At 44.7% G+C, this 20,956-nt stretch overlaps 1 protein-coding gene across 1 annotated transcript; it reads right to left on the reverse strand.

Moving 5' to 3' along the window:
* Positions 1–4,939: 4,939 nt before the first annotated feature.
* Positions 4,940–19,877, reverse strand: FBXO47 (F-box protein 47). The gene is made up of 10 exons (XM_066336656.1): positions 19,841–19,877; positions 18,188–18,358; positions 14,234–14,310; positions 11,002–11,079; positions 9,851–9,959; positions 8,358–8,534; positions 7,153–7,299; positions 6,616–6,758; positions 5,775–5,934; positions 4,940–5,055 (listed from the first exon to the last, which is right to left on the reverse strand). The coding sequence occupies exons 1-10, from the start codon at positions 19,860–19,862 to the stop codon at positions 4,940–4,942; spliced, it is 1,200 nt and encodes a 399-aa protein (XP_066192753.1). The 5' UTR covers positions 19,863–19,877.
* Positions 19,878–20,956: the final 1,079 nt, after the last annotated feature.

The raw sequence follows: 20,956 nt of genomic DNA on the forward strand, positions 1-20,956 counted from the left end.
CCGCAGCCTCCGCCCGGAGCGTGTCCGTGTCCCTCGGAGCCTCCTGGAGCAGCGTTAACCCCCGCGAGCCCCGCGCGGAGCACGGAGCGGCCACGGAGCCCAGGATGGGAATGAGGGGACACGGGACGGGGCTCCGAGAGGCTGTCCTGGTGTCGGGAACCGGTTAATCGCCTGCCAGGACCCGTGTCCTTCCCCCTGCCAGGACCCGTGTCCTTCCCTCTGCCAGGACCCGTGTCCTTCGCCCTGCCAGGACCCGTGTCCTTCCCTCTGCCAGGACCCGGTTAATCCCCCCGCCAGGACTCATGTTCTTCCCCCTGCCAGGACCCGTGTCCTCTTTCCTGCCGCCGGGACCCGGCTGATCCTGCTACCAGGACCCGTGTCCTTCGCCCTGCCAGGACCTGGTTAATCCCCCTGCCAGGACCTGTGTCCTTCCCGCCGCCGGGCCCTGGGGTGCTGCCGGTGACGCCCGCGGTGTCCCCGGGGTATGTGAAGGGTCTTGTCCCCTCTCTGTGCCCTGTCCCCCCCTTTGTGTCCTGTCCCCCCCTTTGTCCCCTGTCCCCTGTCCCCTCTCTGTGTCCTGTCCCCCCCTTGTGCTCTGTCCCCTGTCCCCTATCCCCTCTCTGTGCCCTGTCCCCCCTTTGTGTCCTGTCCCCCCCTTGTCCCCTGTCGCCCCCTTGTGCTCTGTCCCCCTCTCTTTGTCCTGTCCCCCCCTTTGTCCCCTGTCCCCTCTCTGTCCCCTGTCCCCTCGGCCCGGCCCCCGTCCGGGCTCAGTTTTAGGAAATCGTTCCCATTTCTGACGAGCAGCGGGCGGAATAAAGAGCAATGACCGAGGGGACACGGCTGCGGGTGTCACTGCCCGGCTGGGGACAGGCGACACGCGGCTCCGGGGACAAATCCCGTGGGCGAGGAGGGATCCAGGGAATGCTGATCCAGGGAAATCCCGGCGGAGGCACCTCTGTGTCCCCTAGCAGCAGCAGCCCCGGGGAGGGGTCCCTGCTCCGGGGGGACACTTGGGGACACATCCTGAGTGTCCCCAGCCCTCGCTCGGGTCCCTCTCTGGTGTTGGGGGAAGCTCCAGGAGGCTTTGGGTAGGAAAAGGAACTTCGATGGAAATTTCTGTGGGATGGAAAGAACATTTCAGAGCTTTGTTTTCCCCCCTCTTGGAGACGCCTGAGGAGGCGTTTGGGGCATCAGGAGTGTTGTAAGTATTAATTAATAGAATTAATAGAGAATTAATACTTATTACAAGGAGGATTTTTTTTTTTCCTGTGCTTTTTGAAGCCCTGCATCAATCCCCGCCCTCCCGGGCAATGACTGAAAGTTTCACCCTCCTAAAAGGCAAAATTTTAAAATTCCTAGTGTCTCCCAAGGTTTTATATATATATATTTTAAAGCAGTGAACACCTAAAATATCCATAACGGGGAAAACTTTGTGGCATTTCAGTTATCCATGGAAGCATCACACAACCGTGAGGGATCCAGGGAGAGCAGGGAAATACCGGGATGAGCTGGTGGAATTTCCAGCAGAGGATATTCCCAGGGGGAAAAAAGAAAAGAGGGATTTCAGAGCCTGGGAATGCTGGGTGCGGTGGATGTGAATTGCTTTGACATTTGCAATTTCCTGTCAGTAAAACTGCCGAGAGAAATTCCGAGCTGGGGATTTCACCCCGAGCTCGTTCCTGCAGCCGCCCCGGAGGTGAGGGAATGTCACTCCCTGGCTCCAGCCCCAAACAGAGCCGGGGGAAAGGAGCCTGAAATATTCCTGAGGAATTTCTGCCTGTTCTCAATCCCCTCCTCTCCTTCAGGCCGTGACATCTGCGGCCGCGAGCGGAGAGGGAGTGAGGAGGAATGTGCGGAATGGAAACTCCGCTGAGTGTGAGACCGGGAACGATCCTTCCCTCGGATTCCCAGAGCCGCCGGCTCTGCTGAGCGATTCCTGAGCAATCCCCTCTCCTTCGGCCCCCGAGCCGCCAGAGCCCGGCCGGAGCGTGAGGAGGGATGGGAAAGGGAACCGGGGCAGTTCAGGGCTGGGGAAAGGGAATTGGGGCAGTTCAGGGATGGGGAAAGGGATCCAGGGCAGCTCAGGGATGGGGAAAGGAACTGGGGCAGTTCAGGGGTGAGAAAATGGATCCAGGGCAGTTCAGGAATGGGAAAAGGGATCCAGGACAGTTCATGGCTGGGGAAAAGGATCCAGGGCAGCTCAGGGGTGGGAAAAAGGAACCGGGGCAGTTCAGGGGTGGGAAAAGGGATCCAGGGCAGCTCAGGGGTGGGAGAAGGGAACTGAGGCAACTCAGGGATGTAGCCCTGGTTCCCTGCCTGAAGTGTTTTGGTTTTCTAAATTTTTTTTCCCCAGGGGATTTTCTGTAAACAGGAGAAATGTTTTTTGTAGCTGTAACTTTGTTACTGATTCCTTTCCCCAGGAGGGACTTCTCCTGTCCCTCTGCTCTGACCAGTGGCAGTGAAGAGGTTTGTCTTTGTGTCACCAATCCCATTGGTCTCTGTGAAATGGTACAAAAGGGAGACACATCCCAGAAACAAAGGAGTGGTTTTCAGAGGGGTTTGCAGCCAGCCAAACACCCCAGAGCGCAGGGACAGTGTCCCCTGCACACCTCGGGCTGCAGCCAGGACCTGCCACGGGGGGATTTGCTCCTGGCCCTGGGCTTTACCCACTCTCCGCTGCAGAAGTTAAAATCTGGCAGCAAAAAGAAAATCTCCCTTTTCTCAAGTAAAGCCCAGCTCGTCTGGGCCTGGAGCCTGTCGCTGTTGGAGCTGATCCAAGGGGAATTGTTTAGAAAAAGAAGGTGCAGGGCTGGTGTCACTTCCCAGTCTGCCCCAACCTGGAGGCTGCAAAGGGCACGGGGAGCTCGAGTGGCTTTTATTGCCCTCGAGTGGCTTTTATTGCCCTCGAGTGGCTTTTATTGGGGTTCCCTCCTTCGGGAAGGAAATTTCTGATGGCAGAAATGTGGCCAAAACTGCCACCAGGGCTGTGCCGAGGCCGGGTGGGAGTGTCCCTCGGCCGGAGGTGGCACTGTCTGGGCTTTAATGTCCCTCCCAACCCCAGCGGAGCCGCCGGGAGTTAATGGCAATTAATAAAGCCATCAATAATTCCCGAGGAGCTCAGCGCTGACATTCCAGCGCCGCCGGCTGCTGCCGGCAATCGAAGAATTCCCTTTTCTTCCCCTCGGCTGAGCTCGAACAAAGGCTCCCCTTGTCCCCGGGGGCTCTGGCCGTGCGGGAGTGACCCGGGACACGGCGGGACAGGGACACCCGAAGGGCCGGGCTCTGCTCCTTTTTCCGGGATTATTGATCGGGAGCCACTCCTCAGGATAAAAGGGAGAAAAAACCCTGGGCTGGAGTTTCCCGGCGGCGTTTTCCGCTCGCTGTTCTCACTCCCGAGAGCGTTTTCTCCTCGGATTTCAGTCCCTGAGTGGAAATCAGAGAGTGGAATTTCTGTCCCTGCACAAATCACAACGGCGCCTTTAAAACATCGGCTTCGAGCAGCCAGAGGGGGAAAAAATGGGATGTTCCCGGCGTTTTCCAGCGCTCAGGAAAGGTTCCACCTCTGCCATCTGCCGGCCCCCGGCGCCAGATCCCGCCTGGAATCGGGGATTCCACAAACGCCGCCAGGATTTATTTTTTGGCACATAAAAAACTTGAGAGCAATTCCCGGAGATTGCTGGAGATGGGAGGAGCTGAGATAAACCGGTCCCGGTTCAGCTTTTCCCGAGCTCAGCGTGGGGAAAGGTGCTGCTGAAGGAGACCTGAGGGGTTTGGGAAGGGAATGTTCAGGTGGGGAAAGGTTCTTCTGGAGGCTGCAAAGAGCACAGGGAGCTGGAGGGGTTTTTATTGCCCTCACAGGGGGTTGTGTGCAAGGCAACAGGGCAGGAAATCATTTCTCCATTTAATGAAGCAGTGCTCTGATTTAAATGTGTTTAATGGGTGTCTTCAACTTGGCTAAACCCTAAAACACTTCAGCAGTTGCTACCTGGGGCAGGGGGAGAGGTTTGAAGCCTCTTTGCTGTACAAAAACCCGGAGATGGAGAGGAAAGAACGCCTGGCTTGGTGAAAGCTGTCAGGAATCACCTTCAGCTGAAGCTGGGTGCACAAACCAGGGGATTTTTCTGTCCCAGAGGCGAGGCAGAGAGTTTGGCAGGCTGGGAAAGTGCAGCTCCTCAAATCCCAGCCCTCCCTCGCTCCTGGGATTGCCGAGAGAGCACAAACTGAGGAGCTCAGAAGGTTTTGGGCTCTGGGCTGAGGCAACACGAGCTTTGGTTGGTGTGTGCACATCAGCTGTGGGAGCTGTTTTTTATTGGGTGTGCCAACAGGACAAGGATGCTGAGCTGGACTGGGAGAGGCCCCAGCCCTGTTCCCTGCAGGAGCTGAGCTCAGGGAATGGAATTCCAGCCCCCAAAGGCTCCAGGAGCTCACCCAGGCAGTCTGGAATGGACAGGCCCAGCTTCTGCCACCCCAGCTCCCACTGGGATGGGAATTACAGAATCAGAGATTTCTCTGCAAGTGTTCAAAGGGAAAAGAAATAAATCCTGCAGGAACACAGGAGGGCTCAGCTTCTGCCACCCCAGCTCTCACCGGGATGGGAATTACAGAATGAGAGATTTCTCTGCAAATGTTCAAGGGGGAATAAAGAGAAATGCAGCAGGAACACAGAATGGGCTCAGCTTCTGCCACTCCAGCTCTTTCTGGGGCAGGAATTCCAGAAAGAAATTCTTTTTCTCTGTAAGTGTTCAAAGGGAAAAGAAATAAATAAAAAGAAATGTCCAAAGGGAAAAGAAATCCTGCAGGAATACAGGAGGGCTCCATGGGCCCAACTTCTGCCACTCCAGCTCTCACTGGGGCAGGAATTTCAGTCAGAATCAGACTTCTCAAATGTTCAAAGGGAAAAGAAATCAATCCTGCAGGAGCACAGGAGGGTCCCTCGGCCTCAGGTGCTGCTGCTGCTGCCCATGGCCAGGTAGAGGATTTCCTTGTGGAAGTTGGCCTGTGCATTCACCAGGTGGAACAGGTTCAGGAAGCTGCTGTCCTCCTCATCCCTGTCCCCTGCAGGGCACAGAAACCACGGGAAAGGAGCCAGGAAATGAAAATAAAATACTCACCCAGCTCAGCTGAGGGGGGGAGTGTCCTTCAGACAGGAGCCTGAACTGGGCTGAACTGGGCTGGGCTGGGCTGAACTGGGCTGGGCTGGACTGAACTGGGCTGGGCTGAACTGGGCTGAGCTGGGCTGAACTGGGCTGGGCTGAACTGGGCTGAGCTGGGCTGAACTGGGCTGGGCTGGGCTGGGCTGGACTGGGTGTTCCTCACTCCTGAGGCTCCAGCAGGGCTCAGGACAGGCTGCAGCTGCAGCTGGTGCAGGTTTAGGAAGATAATTTGGGCCCAGTTTTCTGGTGGGATGGGTTTTAAACTGCTGTTGGTTCCACCAGGAATCCCTTAGCAGGAGAAGTCACTAAAAATAAATATTTCTTCCCAATTCTGATGTTTGCTTGGTTATTTCTGTTGCCCAGAGGATCTGTGGCTGCTCCTGGACCCTTGGAAGTGCCCAAGGCCAGACTGGAGCCACTTGGGAAGGTGGGAATTGTCCCTGCCCGTGGCACTGGATGGGATTTAAGGTCCCTCCCAACCCAAACCATGGTGAAATGCTGGAAATGTGTGATTCCATGCTCTCAGAGCCCTGAGGCTCTGCAGGAGTGTGGGGAGGAGGGAAGGCCAGGCTGCTCTGGATGCCACCCCTGGCTGCAGAGCTGCTCCAGGCCCAGCCTCACCTGCCAGCACTGCCTGCAGCGTGTCCATCAGCATGTGAGCAAAGGTGTTCTCCAGGCACTGCAGGAAGTTGTTTCTCTCCCAGGGAGTGCTGAAAACCTTGCAGACCTTCTGCATCATCTTCACTGCCCAGTCCATGCAGTACAGGTCCTTCTCACACACCTGGAGGGCAAAGGAAGGATTAAAACCTTCAAATATTTTTTTTTTTTTTTAATGATGCAAGATGAAACCTCAGAGTTCACTCTCGGTTCTGGATCAGTTGTGCCAAGGTCTGGAAAGTCAGGGAGCAGGACACAGAGGTTGTTCAGAATCCAAAGGGGATTCTGAACCTTCTGCTGGTGTTTCTCAGGGATCAGGGGTAGAGAGGTGGAGGAGCCCTCAGCTCCTGGTGGATTTATTCCTGGGGTGTGGGAGCAGGAGGGGAAACTTCTCCAGCCTGAGGCAGCAAATCTGGGCCAGAGAGGTGCAGCCCTGGCTCCCTGCCTGAGGGGTTCTGGTTTATCCTGGAATTCTTCTCCCAGGGGATTTTCTGTAAACGGGAGGAATGTTTTTGTAGCTGTAACTTTGTTATTGATTCCTTTTCCTAGGAGGGACTTCTCCTGTCCCTCTGCTCTGACCAATGGCAGTGAAAAGCTTTTGCCTTTGTGTCACCAGTCACATTGGTTTGTGTAGAATGGTATAAAAAGGGAGACACATCCCAGAAATAAAGGAGCTATTTTCAGCCTCCTGGATCTTGGAGTTTGATGATGGCCAAAAATCTGTCCCCAGGGCTGTCCCGAGGCCAGCTGGAGGTGTCACTGTGGTGTCAGTCAGGCTCAGGGGGCTGTGCTGAGCTGTACTCACCAGAGCCATGAAGACCATGAGCCTGGCCAGCTCCACAGCTCTGCCATTGACAGCTTTGCTGGCCAGGAAGGTGAAGCAGATGCTGTTGCCACTGAGGAGGAGGAGCCGGGCGTTGTTCTCCATCAGCCACTCCTGAGGAACCACTTCGGGGCCAGGGAAAAGAAGATTTCAGTCACCTCTGAGCAGTGAAAATGTCCCCTGCCAGGGACACTCAGGGCTCTGCACACCAACCCTGTGACACAGCCTTGGCCAAAACTCTCAGCCCAGCCGGGGAATAATTCCAGGAGGATTTTGCCTGAGCAAACTCCACGTTTGGATGAAGTTTCCTGAATAATTCCAGGCGAGGTTTGTGTTTTTAAAGGCCTGCAGGGGTTCTCAAAGGGTTTTTCCATGGGGAAAGACACAGCCTGGATGTGTTTGGATGCTGGGTTTCCCTTGTGAGGACTTTTCCAGCTGCTGGGAGCAGTTTGGCAGCCCACAGCTGGGTTTGGAGGATCCACAATCCCAGGGATTAATGATAAAAGGCAAAAAACACACCTGACAGCTCATCCACAAGACTGATAACATCATCTGCTGTCCACTCTCTAGCTTCTGTACCATACAGCAGCTTAATTGCATCAGCTAAACCCTTCAGACTGCTCTCATCTGTTGGTCCTTCTATCATTTTCTGCCACACCACGTGTCCTGGGTGATATAGCAACCACAACTGCTATTAAGTGACTTTTTTTTCTTGTTTTTTTTAAACAAGGAAATTGCTAACTGAGCCTCACAGCAGAGGAATTCAGGTGACACCCCACTGAGGCTTTGTGATTGTTTTCCATCTGGCATTTCAGCAGGGGCAGGGAGTCAAACTTAGAGACACCCAGGTTTAATAATTGAGTGAGAAAAAGTGTTTTCCTTCAGGGAAATGGGTGTTTCTTTGAGATGGATTTGAGTTAAGTCTACCCCAAGCAGGGGAGAATAGAGGAACAGAGGAGTCATTAATTTTTAAATTGAATTGTAACTTATACATGTGTGTGAGTGTGTATAATTTATATGTTTTCTCTATGTTAATGAGCTCTGGTGGAGCAGAATAATTTTTTTTTTTTTTCCCAGGCAATGCAATGGGCTCAATGGCTTCAGGTGAACACAGGGCAGCTTTAGATCGGGGCTTGGGAAGGAATTCCTTCCCTTAATTTTCTTCCTTCCCTTCCTTTTATTTCTTCCCTTCCTTTTATTTCTTCCCTTCCTTTCTTCCCTTCCTTTCTTCCCTTCCTTTCTTCCCTTCCCTTCCCTTCCCTTCCCTTCCCTTCCCTTCCCTTCCCTTCCCTTCCCTTCCCTTCCCTTCCCTTCCCTTCCCTTCCCAAACCTTCCCAAACCTTCCCAAACCTTCCCAAACCTTCCCAAACCTTCCCAAACCTTCCCAAACCTTCCCAAACCTTCCCTTCCCAAACCTTCCCAAACCTTCCCAAACCTTCCCAAACCTTCCCAAACCTTCCCTTCCCAAACCTTCCCAAACCTTCCCAAACCTTCCCTTCCCAAACCTTCCCAAACCTTCCCTGCCCTCCTCCCAGGGTGAGGCTGGGATGGATTTCCACCCACCCGTGGCAGCCCTGGCAGTGTCCCAGGCCAGGTTTGGAGCGGACAAAGTGACCTCCAGGGCCGGTGGCAGGTGTCCCCACCCACGGCAGGATGAAGCTTTAACACCCCTTCCAACCCATGGCACATTTTTGGGATTTTTCCGCGGGGGAATCTCCCCTCACCGTCGCGGGAGGACACGGGCCCGAAGATGATGTAGAGGAGACGAGCCTGGTTGACCATGGGCCAGGGTTTGAGGATCCGGGTCAGCCAGAAGGCGCTGTCGCTGCGGTGGCTCCCGGGGGACAGCAGCACCCCGCGGCAGAAGAGGCGGATCCGCAGCTCCAGGCGCCGGGCGCTGCCTGGGAAAACGGCGCCGGGATCAGCAATTCCCCGGCCGAGCTCCGCCACGGGACCGCGCTTCTCCGGGGGGACGGGAAAAGGGGAGTTTGGGGGTTTAATCGGGGTTTTGTCGGCTGCTTCTTGAGGTTTTGGGTGGTTTGTCCCGGTTTAGGGTGTGGAATTTCCTCTGGGAGCTTCTTCAATAGGAAGGGGGAAAGGGGATTTTTGGAATTTTCGGTTCAGATTTTGTCTCTTGCTCCTTGATTTTTTGGATGATTTGGGGATTTTGGGGATGTTAATTGGGGTTTTGTCTGCTGCTTCCTGATTTTTGGATCATTTACCCCGGTTCAGGGTGTGGAATCTCCTCTGGGAGCTTTTTCAATAGGAAGGGGGAAAGGGGATTTTTGGAATTTTAATTCAGATTTTGCCTCTTGCTCCTTGAATTTTTGGATGCTTTACCACAGTTCAGGGTGTGGAATCTCCTCTGGAGCTGCTTCAGTGGGAAGGGGAAAAGGGAATTTTTTTTAATTTTAGTTCAGATTTTGTCTCTTGCTACTTGAATTTTTGAACTGCTTGTCCCAGTTCAGGGTGTGGGATCTCCTCTGGGAGCTTCTTCAATAGGAAGGGAAAAATCAGGATTTTTGGGATTTTAATTGGGGTTTTGTCTCTTGCTCCCTGAATTTTTGGATCGTTTGTCCCAGTTCAGGGTGTGGGATCTCCTCTGGGAACTTCTTCAGTGGGAAGGGAAAATAAAGATTTTTGGGATTTTAATTCAGATTTCATCTGCTGCTTCCTGAATTTTTGGATGCTTTTCTCTAGTTCAGGGTGTGGGATCTCCTCTGGGACCTCAGCTCTGGGGTTTGGTTTTTGGGGTTCGGATTTTGGGGTTCGGTTTTTGGGGTTCAGTTTTTGGGGTTCGGCAGTGGGAGGAAGGGGGAATGTGGCTGTGGATGGGATGTCCCTCAGAAATTCCCGGGATGGCAATTTTGGTGTTTTTTTTTTTGGTTTTCTGGCTGCTCTGGGTTATTTGGCATCTCCTGGCTGGAAATTTGGGGGTTTCTTTGGGATTCCTGCAGCTCTGGGTTATTTGGTTATCTCCTGCCTGGCAATTTTGGGATTTTGGGGGGGATTTCTGGCTTCTCTGGGTTACCTGGCATCTCCTGGGTGAAAATTTTGAGACGTTTTTGGGGATTCCTGAAGCTCTGGGTTATTTGTTATCTCCTGGGTGGCAATTTTGAGTTTTTTAGGGGGATTTCTGGCTGCTCTGAATTACCTGGCATCTCCTCTCTGGCAGTTTTGGGGTTTTTTGGGGGATTTTCTGGCTGCTCGGGGTTACCTGGTTTGCTGCTGACCACGGTCTGCACTTTCCGGGCCAAATTGCCGAGCTCCCAGAGGAAATTGAAGACCCGGTGACACTCGAGCTCATCCCAGCCCGCGGTGAGGATCTGCAGGAGCGTGAAAATGGAGTGAAAACGGAGTGAAAACGAGGAGATTGAGAGGAAATTTTAATCCTAAATGCAGATAAACACAATTTATCCCGCGGGAGAGGGAAGGAAGGAAGCACCTGAGTGTTTAAGGGCTGAAATGGGCCAGAAAAGAAATTTTCTAACGTGGTTTGAAGGGTTAGAAAGCAGGAATTTATCAGTCTGGTACCTCTCAGAATTAAAAAAAGTGCTGAGAGTGTGGCAAAATCTGATTTTTTGACGGTTTGCTGCAAAATGTCCCAGCACCAATAATCACCTGCTTTTCCAAGAGAAGATTTTTAAAAATATATCTTTTTTAACATTAATTTTAAGCAGCCACAAGCAGAAAGTAATCTGCCCTCGGATGTTTCCCTGGGAATCGAAGCGTTTCTGCTCTTGACCTGTGGATTTGTGTGATAAAACTCTCCCTTTCTCCCCTGTCTTCTTAGTGAAGAAATTGCTCATCAAGGCCCTAATTGGAAGTGAAATCCAGGCCAAGGAATCCTCAGCAGTTAAATCAGCAACTTCCAGCAGCAGAAAGAAGAAACGGTGTGAATAAACATCACCCCCAAACCACTCCAAAAAAAAAAAAAAAAAAAAGGGTTTATATTTTAAGTATAAACGTCTAAAAATTAAAAAAAAACCACCTCGATTTATACTTCTAAAAATCTTGCCAAAAAAAAAAAAAAAAAAAAAAGAAAAAGGAAAAAGGAAAAAAAAAAAAACAAAAAACCCCCCAAAAAACCCAAAGAAAACCCAAAAAACAAAAACAAAACCAAACCAAAAAAAAAACAAAAAAAACCCAAAAAAACCCAAAACAAAACAAAACAAAAAAAAAAAACCACATCACGGATTCATTTAGGAATAACGAATTTTCTTTTTTTTTTTTTTTTTTTTTTTAATTTTTTTTCTGGCCTTCTTTTTTTTTTTTTTTTTTTTTTTTTTTTTTTTTAATTTTAATTTTAATTTTAATTTTAATTTTTCCACGTGTGCCCCTTGCCTGGTGTCCCTGGGGGTACTGTACCTGCAGGAACACTCCATAGCACTGCAGGCCCAGGCAGTGCAGGGGGCTGGCACAGCCATTCAGCTTGAAACAGGAAACCTGCAGGTGCAAACAGCAGTGGAGAACCGAAATTATTTAGAGTAATTCATTCATTAATTAATTATCCCGGTTAATAAGTCAGTTGTTATTATTAATTCATTAATATTTCATTGCTGAGATTGGAAATTGTCTGTGCTCCTCCTGTGCCTCAGTTCAGGGTTTAGCTCTGGGTGAGAACTGGGGGTGTAAAAAAGGGTTTGGGGAAGATAAATCCAGTTTTGGGGAAGGAAAAACACAATTTTCGGGGAGGGAAAACCCAATTTTCTGGGAGGAAAAGCTCAAATTTTCAGGGAGGAAAATCCCCCATTTTCAGGGTAAAACCCCCCAATTTTTAGGGAGGGAAAATCCTCCATTTTCAGGGGGGAAAAACCCAATTTTCAGGGAGGAAAACTCCAATTTTCAGGGAGGGAAAGTTCAAATTTTCAAGGAGGAAAAGCTCAAATTTTCAGAGAGGGAAAATCCTCCATTCTCAGGTAGGAAACCCCCATTTTCAGGGAGGGAAAACCCCGATTTTCTGAGAGGAAACTCCTCAATTTTTTCCGAGGAATAGCTCAAATTTTCAGGGAGGAAATCCTCATTTTCAGGGTAAAACCCTCCAATTTTCAGAGAGGGAAAATCCTCCATTTTCAGGTAGGAAAACTCCAGTTTTCAGGGAGGAAAACCCCACATTTTCAGGGAGGAAAACCACAATTTTTGGGAAGGAAAAACCCCATTTTCAGGGAGGAAAATTTCTGTGCAGGGCTGTGAATGGGCCAAACTCGACTTTCCAGGATCTCTTCTAGAGGACTTGAGTTTCTCAAGATATTTTGGTTTTTTCCAGCCCCCTACTAGAAGGCCTTTAGGATATTTCCTCTCCTGGCCCAAAAGAATATCAAGATTATACTAAAATATCAGATTTAAGGAATTACAATTATGCATGCTAAGAGTCCTGAGAGTGTGTGGAGGAGTTTTGGTTTTTGGGGATGTTTTTTTGTTTGTTTGGGGAGTTTTTTTGTTGTTATTTGGTTTGGTTTGAGGGTTTTTGGGGTGTCTTTTTGTTAGAGCTGGGATGAAATGCTCAAGAAACATTGTTTTTGTGTTTGGCCTCAGAGGTTTATTAATGAACAAGTTGTGAATTCTAGCTAACAAAATGAAAAATGACTCTGTGTCTCTGACTCTTTCCAAGGTCTTTTAAACACAAATTGTCCTATTGTGAGATGGCACCTAAATTATTTTTATTTTTAACCTAATAACTCTATTTAACCCAATAACAATAGTCTCACAAGCTGAGTCCTAGCTAACAAAGTGAAAAACAGTTCTCTCACTCTTTCCAAGGTCTTTTAAATACAAATTGTCCAGTTGTGAGATGGCACCTAAATTATTTTTATTTTTAACCTAATAACTGTATTTAACCCAATAACAATAGTCTCACAAGTTGTGAGTCCCAGATAGCAAAGTGAAAAACTGATCTGCCTTTCACTCTTTCCAATAAATTGTCCAATTAGGAGATGACACCTAAATTATTTTCACCTTTAACCCAATAACCAACACCCGTGGCCCTCAGTGCAGAGTTTTTAACCCAATTACCAAAACCCACCCAGACCCATGAAGAAGAAAAAGAAGAAGGTGAAAAAAGAAAGACTGCCTTATATCCTAAATCCCTCTTGCTTTATATATATATATTACTGCATTCTAAACTGTTAAACTCTTAAATTTCAACCCCCAAAGTGTGAGTTTTGCAGCCTGTGGGGTGACAGGCTCTGTTCACAGCACACAGCCCCAGTCCCAGGGCTGTCACTGGGTTTGGGGAGCCTCTTCCAAGGTCAAATGCAGCGTTTGCCTGGGGGTCAGCCCAGAAATCCTGAAATCCTCAGTGCCCACCTGCTAGAAAAGGTGCATCAAAGTGTATAAAAGGTAGATAAAAAGTATATTAAAGGTGTACAAAAGGTAGACAAAAGGTCTATTTAAAGCTCTACAAAAAGTATATGAAAGGAATATTAAAGGTAGATAAAAGGAATATAAAAGGAATACTAAATGTATATTAAAGGAACATAAAAGGTCTATTAAAGGTAGATAAACGGTGTATAAAAGGTAGATAAAACATGTATTAAAGGTATACAAAAGATATATAAAAGGTAAATAAAAGGAATATAAAGGGTATGTTAAAGGTAGATAGAAGGTATATTAAAGGTACATAAAAGGTATATAAAAGGTACATTAAAGGTAGATAAAAAGTATATAAAAGGTATATTAAAGGTATATAAAATGTAGATAAAAGTTATATTAAAGGTGTATAAAAGGTACATTAAAGGTATGTTAAAGGTATACTAAAGGAATATAAAAGGTATATAAAAGGTATATTAAAGGTAGATAAAAGGTGTATTAAAGGTACATAAAAGGGAAATGAAAGGTGGATAAATGGTATATGAAAGGAATATAAAAGGTAAGTAAAAGGTCTATTAAAGGTATATAACAGGAACATAAAAGGAATATAAAAGGTGTATAAAAGGTATATTAAAGGTATATAAAAAGTATATATAAAGGATTATGAAAGGAATATAAAAGATATATAAAAGGTGTATAAAAGGTATATTAAAGGTAGACTAAAAGTATATAACAGGAACATAAAAGGTAGATAAAAGGTGTATAAAAGGTACATTAAAGGTACATTAAAGGTGTATAACAGGTACATTAAGGTGTATAAAAGGTACATTTATTTTATTTCATTAAAGGTGTATAAAAGGTGTATCACAGGTACATTAAGGTGTATCACAGGTACATTAAGGTGTATAAAAGGTATATTTATTTTATTTCATTAAAGGTGTATAAAAGGTGTATCACAGGTACATTAAGGTGTATCACAGGTACATTAAGGTGTATTAAAGGTGTATCACAGGTGTATCACAGGTGTATAAAAGGTGTATCACAGGTACATTAAGGTGTATCACAGGTACATTGAGGTGTATAAAAGGTGTATCACAGGTACATTAAGGTGTATTAAAGGTGTATAAAAGGTGTATCACAGGTGTATAACAGGTGTATCACAGGTACATTAAGGTGTATTAAAGGTGTATAAAAGGTGTATCACAGGTGTATCACAGGTGTATCACAGGTACATTAAGGTGTATCACAGGTGTATCACAGGTACAATAGGGTGTAAAAGGCCCAGACTCACCCCCGAGAGCACCTTGTGCACGTACTTGAGCCTGTCCCTGGTGGGCAGCAGCAGCGTGCAGCGTTTGAGCAGCAGCCCTGGGGAGGGGAGAACACACCCAGCTCTGGGGTGCAGCCACAGCAAAAAAAAGCAACCAAACAAAACAAACAAAACAACCAAAAAAAACCTCACAAAAAACCAAAAAAACCACAATAAAACCTCACCAAAAAAAAAAAAAAAAAAAAAAAAAAAAAAAAAAAAATCCCCACCAAAACCACAAAAAACGATAAAAAACCCTAACAAACCAAACGAAAACCCCAAAAAACAAAAAAGCAAAAAACAAACCAAAACCAAAGAAAAAAACCCAAAAAACCAAAAAAGCAAGAAACAAACCAAAAACCAAACAAAAAAACCCAAAAAAACAAAAAAGCAAGAAACAAACCAAAAACCAAACAAAAAAACCCAAAACCCAAAGAAGCAAAAAAAAGAGCCCAAAACCAAACAAAAAACCCAAAACCAAAAAAGCAAAAAACAAAATAAAAACAAACAAAAACCCCCAAACCCAAAAAACCCAAAACCCAAAAAACAAACCAAAACCAAACAAAAAACCCAAAACCCCAAAAACTAAAAAAACAAACCAAAGCAAAGAAACCAAAAGAAACCCTAAAAACACCCACAAAACCCCAAAAAACAAAACTCCAAAAAAATCCCAAATAAAACCCAAAAAACCCCAAAACCAAAAAAACACCCCCAAAACCCCATTAAAACCACCCCTCCAAAACTCCCCAAAACCCAACCAAACAAGAAAACCCACAAAAAATCCCTCCACACCCCAAAAACAACCCCAAAACCCGCAGGCTGAAGGTGGAGGCTCTGTCAAAAGCTGCTCCTGGTGAAAGAATCGATATTTGGAGCTCAGGGCAGGAGGAGTTTCCCCTCGGGAATAGTCTCCAGAATTTCCCTGAACCCACTGGAAATTGGGGATTTGTTAAATTGAATTATTTATTGAAATCTTGTGACAGTTGGGTTCAAATCCCTGCCTTGGTTTGGGAATCCCAAAATGCCCACAACAGGGAATTTGGTGCCATCAGCCCTCAGGTGGTTTGTTTTTTTTTTCTGAAAATCAAATCTTCTGGAATTTCTCCATGGATTTGGTTTCATTTTATTTTATTTCATTTTTTAAATTTGATTTCATTTGATTTCATTTGATTTTTCAATTTTATTTTAATATGTATTTTAAGAGGTATTTAATATGTTTTTATTTAGTTTTATTTTATTTTATTTCATTTAATTTTTAATTTTATTTTAATACGTATTTTAATATGTATTTAATATGTTTTTATTTAATTTCATTTTATTTTATTTTATTTTTTATTTCATTTCATTTCATTTTTTATTTTATTTTAATACGTATTTTAATACGTGTTTAATATGTTTTTAATTTTATTTTATTTTATTTTATTTCATCACATTTCATCACATTTCATTTCACTTTTTAATTATATTTCATTTGATTCCATTTGATTTTTTTATTTTGTTTTAATACGTATTTAATATGGTTTTTATTTCATTTCATTTCATTTCATTTTTTTATTTGATTTCATTTGATTCCATTTGATTTTTTATTTTATTTTAACACATATTTTAGTACGCATTTTAGGACGCATTTCAGTACGTATTTAATGCGCTTTTTATTTTATTAATTTTATTTTATTTTATATTATTTTTTAAGATGTATTTATTTTATTTTCCTATGCTCTCGGGGTGAGCTCACCCCAGAGCCCAAAGCTCATTTCTCTCAAGAATCACAAAGGTTCAGGCTCCGTTTTAAAGAGGAAACAGGAATTGTAAAAGGTGTTTTGTGACACCTCAAAACCTCCGGGGTTTGCTCACAACAGCTTTTTATTTTAAATTATTTCCACAGTTTTCCTTTTTCTGTGAGATTTAATGTCTGTAATGACTTTATTTAATGTCTTTGGTGCCTTTATTTAATGTCTTTGGTGCCTGTATTTAATGCATTTAATGCATTTAATGTATTTAATGACTTTAATGACTTAATGTCTTTATTTAATGTATTTTAACCCCTTTTTAATGCCTTCAGTGCTTTTATTTAATGTATTTAATGACTTTAATGATTTAATTGATTTTAATGACTTTATTTAATGCATTTTAACCCCTTTTTTAATGCCTTCAGTGCTTTTATTGAATGTATTTAATGACTTTATTTAATGTATATTAACATCTTTAGTTAATGCACTTTAACGCCTTTATTTAATGTATGTTAACACCTTTATTTATTGTCCTTAGTGCTTTTATTTAATGTCTTTAATGCCTTTATTTAATGTCTTTAATGCCTTGACTTAATGCATTGATTGCCTTTACTTAAGGTTTTCAAGGCCTTTATCTAATGTCTTTAATGCCTTTATTTGATGCATTTAATGCCTTTATTTAATGATATAATGCCTTTATCTAATGTCTATAATGCCTTTATTTAACGTATTTAATGCCTTTATTTAATGTATTTAATGCCTTTATTTAATGTTTTTAATGCCTTTATTTAATGTCTTTAAAGCCTTTATTTGATGTCTTTAATACTTTTATCTAATGTCTTTAATGCATTTATTTAATGCCTATAATACCTTTATCTAATGTCTTTAATGCCTTTATTTAATGTCTTTAATGCATTTATTTAATGTCTTTAATACCTTTATTTAATGTCTATAATGCCTTTATCTAATGTCTATAATGCCTTTATTTAATGTCTTTAATACCTTTATTTAATGTCTTTAATGCCTTTATTTAATGTCTTTAATATCTTTATCTAATGTCTTTAATGCCTTTATTTAATGTCTTTAATGCATTTATTTAATGTCTTTAATGCATTTATTTAATGTCTTTAATGCCTTTATTTAATGTCTGCAGCTCAACCCATATTTACAATTCCCCATCTCACCTCAGCATTTGTTTCTCTGTCAAACTCATATTTTTCTGTGTATTTAACTGAGAAATTCTGTGTGTATTTCAGACAGGGAACAGCAAATACGGACTCAAAGATGATTTAATTTCAATTTTTTTGTCTTGGAAGGAGCAAATCAGAACCAATTTGGTTTAAAACCCAGCAGAGCAAGGAGGTGTTGGTGACTCTGGAGTTAGGCCAGGCTCAAAGTCAGGCTGAGTGTCCCAGTGTTATATTATAAATTATAAATATATATAAATTATTTTTGTTTTCTTTTGGGGTTTTTTTGGGTGGGTTTTTTTTTGGGGGGGGGGGGGGTTGTTTATCCATAATTCAGAGGTTTTGGGATGCCTGGAGGAGGCGGGACAGGGTTTTTGGGGGTTTTTGTTTCATAATTCAGAGGTTTTTGGGATGCCCAAAGGAGGTTTGGGGTTGGTTTGGATTTTTGGATTTTGGGAGATTTTTTTGGTTTTGTTGGTGGTGGTGGTTTGGTTTTGGTTTGGGTTGTGTTTTTTTCCATAACTCACAGGTTTTGGGATGGGATTTTTTGGGGTTTTTTTTCCATAACTCACAGGTTTTGGGACGGGATTTTTTTGTTTTTTTTCATAACTCAGAGGTCTTGGGATGGGTTTTTTTGGGTTTTTTTCCATAACTCAGAGGTTTTGGGACACCTGGAGGAGGCAGGACACACAAGTTTTGGGGTTTTTTTTCCATAACTCACAGGTTTTGGGACAAGATCTTTGGGGTTTTTTTCTCCATAACTCACAGGTTTTGGGATACCTTGAGAAGGCAAGACATACAGGAATTTTTGGGGTGTTTTTTTCCCCATATTTCACAGGGTTTGGGACTCCCAAAGAAGGCTGGACACTCAGGTTTTGTTTTGTTTTTTCCATAACTCACAAATTCCGCAAAGACCCCAGACAATTCCCCAGCACCGGATTGAGTTATTTTACTCCAGATTTTTTTCCCCTATCCATCCACACCCCAGCAGGAAGACCTGGGGTGGGTTTTGCTCTCACCTAGAGCTCTGTAGTGCTCCAGGATGGAGGTTCCCCCTCTCCTGGCGGGCAGCTCGGGGCGGTGGAAGTCCTGCAGCAGCAGCCGGCGGCTCCCTGACGAGGTGCAGATGTAATTAATCAGGCGGCCGCTGATGGTTTTGGACACCATGCTCAACGTGCTGATGTCCTTCACTGCAAAAGCAAAGCCCAGGACACTCCTAAATCCCCTACAAAAAAGTGCTCATCATCAATGACTTCTTGTGGCTTCAAAAACAAGGCGGAGAAATAAGATTTTTATAAAGAAAACAAATGAATTGATGTTGATTGGCTTTGCCAGTGAACGGGAGTAATTAGAAACTGTGACTGGTTTTGTGTCTTGGTTTTTTGGTGTTTTGGTTTCCTGAAATTCTTTTTTTCCCCAGAGAGTTTTCTGTGAACAGGAGAAATGTTTTTTTCTGTACAAACTGTACCAATGTTTTTCTGTTACAAACTGTAACTTTTGTTTGGGCCCCGATTTTTCAGCCTCGTGATGTTTGGCATTTCTGTACTGGAGTTTCTCAGGCATCGTGAGATAAAGGAGGAGTGATGTTTTGGAAGTTGAGCGTTCCTTTCCAGGGAGAAGGACAAATTGATGGACTTCTGGGTTAACCAATGGGGTCAGGGAGGTGTCAACCTCATCCCCCAATCCCTGATCAAATTCCATAGACTATATAAATCAAGATTCCAAAAATAAACTTCCTTCTTTCTCCAAAATAAACTTCCTTCTTTCTCCTTTCACAGCCTGATGGGTGAGTGTGGTTTCTTTTGTGTCAGTGACAGTTTTGAGTCATTAGAAACTGTAACTCTGGTTTCATGCCTGAGGTGTTTTGGTTTCCTGAAATTCTTTTTTTTCCCAGAGAGTTTTCTGCAAACAGGAGAAATGTTTTTGTGACTGGAATTTTGCTGTCCCCCTGATTTTTCAGCCTTCTGCTGTTTTACATTCTTGGACTGGAGCTTTCTCATTGCAACATAAACGAGGAGTGATGTTTGCAAATGGAGCATTCCTTTCCAGGGGTAAGGACAAAACTGATGGATTTGTGCTTTGACCAGTGGGGTCAGAGAGGTCAAACCCCTGATCAAACCCCAAAAATAAACCCTAACCCCCAAAATAAACTTCCTTCTTTCTCCTCCTCACAACCTGATGGGTGAGTGTGGCTTTTTTGTGTCCCTCTAACGACCCTTTGTTATTCATTCTTTTCCTTAGGAGGGAATTCTTCTTGATGTGCCTCTGGTCTGACCAATGTGAGTGAAACAAGGATTTTGTTCCACCAATGGGATTGGTCTCTGTGTGAAATGGTATAAAAGGGAGACACATCCCAAAAATAAAAGAGTCATTTTCAGCCTCCTGAATCTCAGAGTCTGTGTCATGGTGTAAAACAGCATCAACTGCCAGACCTAAGGAATAATTTTCACATTTGATAGGCAAAAAACCAACTTCAGATAGATTGTGGCTGCCATTGAAATTTTGGCCAGTTGTTTTTTTCCATACTTAAAAAGCTGAAAACTCAGAGTTAAAGTCACCCAAAATTCCTTCGACTACTTAAAAACGACAACATTTTAAACAACGAAAAATTAAACTTAAGTCAAAGGATGGTCATTTTCAGACATGGTGGGTTCTGATCAGACCCTCCTCACCTGAGAGATAATTCAGCACCATCTGGAAGATCTCCAAGGGGAGAGTTTGGAAATCCCCCAGAGCTGACAGCGGGGAATCCGTGCCCGGGGTGTGGGCGGGCCGGGGGCCGCTCCTCCCCTGCCTCTGCCTCTGCCTCTGCCTCTGCCGGGGGACGGCGGCACGGCGGCTGCTCCCGGCGCTGGGGGACATCTCCCGGTGTGCCCATACACTGAACCTGGGGGGAAACACAAATAAATGTCAAAGTGTGGTTTTACTGTGGGCCCATACACCGAGCATGGAGAGAAAACACAAATAAATATTGTGTTTTTTGGGTTAATATAATAACCCAATAAATATTGGGTTTTCCTGTGTGCCCACACACTGAGCCTGGAGAGAATAAACCCAAAGAAATGTCTAAGTGTCATCTCCCTGTGCGCCCCTACACCGGGTCTGGGGGGAAAACACAAATACATATTAAAGTGTGGTTTTCCTGTGTGTCCATACTCTGAACATGGAGAGAAAACACAAATAAATGTCTAAGTGTCATCTTCCTGTGTGCCCATACACCGGGTCTGGGGGGAAACACAAATAAATATTGGTCTGGTTTCCTGTGTGTCCACACACTGAGCCTGGAGGGAAAACACAAATAAATATTAAAGTGTGGTTTTCCTGTGTGCCCATACATTGAACATGGAGAGAAAACACAAATAAATATTGGTCTGGTTTTCCTGTGTGCCCATACACTGAACCTGGGGAGAATAAACCCAAATGAATGTCAAAGTGTCATCTTCCTGTGTGCCCATACACCGAGCCTGGAGAGAATAAACACAAATAAATATTAACGTGTGATTTTACTGTGTGCCCATACACCGGGTCTGGGGGGAAACACAAATAAAAATTGGTCTGGTTTTCCCGTGTGCCCACACACTGAGCCTAGAGAGAATAAACCCAAATGAACGTCAAAGTGTGGTCTTCCTGTGTGCCCATACCCTGAGCCTGGAGAAACAAAACACAAATAAATATTAAAGTGTGGTTTTCCTGTGTGCCCATACACCGAGCCTGGAGGGGAAAACACAAATATTGGTCTGGTTTTCCTGTGTGTCCACACACTGAGCCTGGGGGGGAAACACAAATAA

The sequence above is a fragment of the Sylvia atricapilla genome, chromosome 27, assembly GCF_009819655.1.
Source record: "Sylvia atricapilla isolate bSylAtr1 chromosome 27, bSylAtr1.pri, whole genome shotgun sequence".
Taxonomy (NCBI): Eukaryota; Metazoa; Chordata; class Aves; order Passeriformes; family Sylviidae; genus Sylvia; species Sylvia atricapilla.

Bases quoted from the DNA above. Each gene is read 5' to 3' on its own strand.
- FBXO47 (XM_066336656.1), bottom strand. From the start codon at position 19,862: ATGGTGCTGAATTATCTCTCAG. The intron at 18,359-19,840 runs GTGAGGAGGGTC...TTGCTTTTGCAG, and splicing joins GGTGCTGAATTATCTCTCAG to TGAAGGACATCAGCACGTTG. The intron at 9,960-11,001 runs GTACAGTACCCC...ACGCTCCTGCAG, and splicing joins GCTATGGAGTGTTCCTGCAG to ATCCTCACCGCGGGCTGGGA.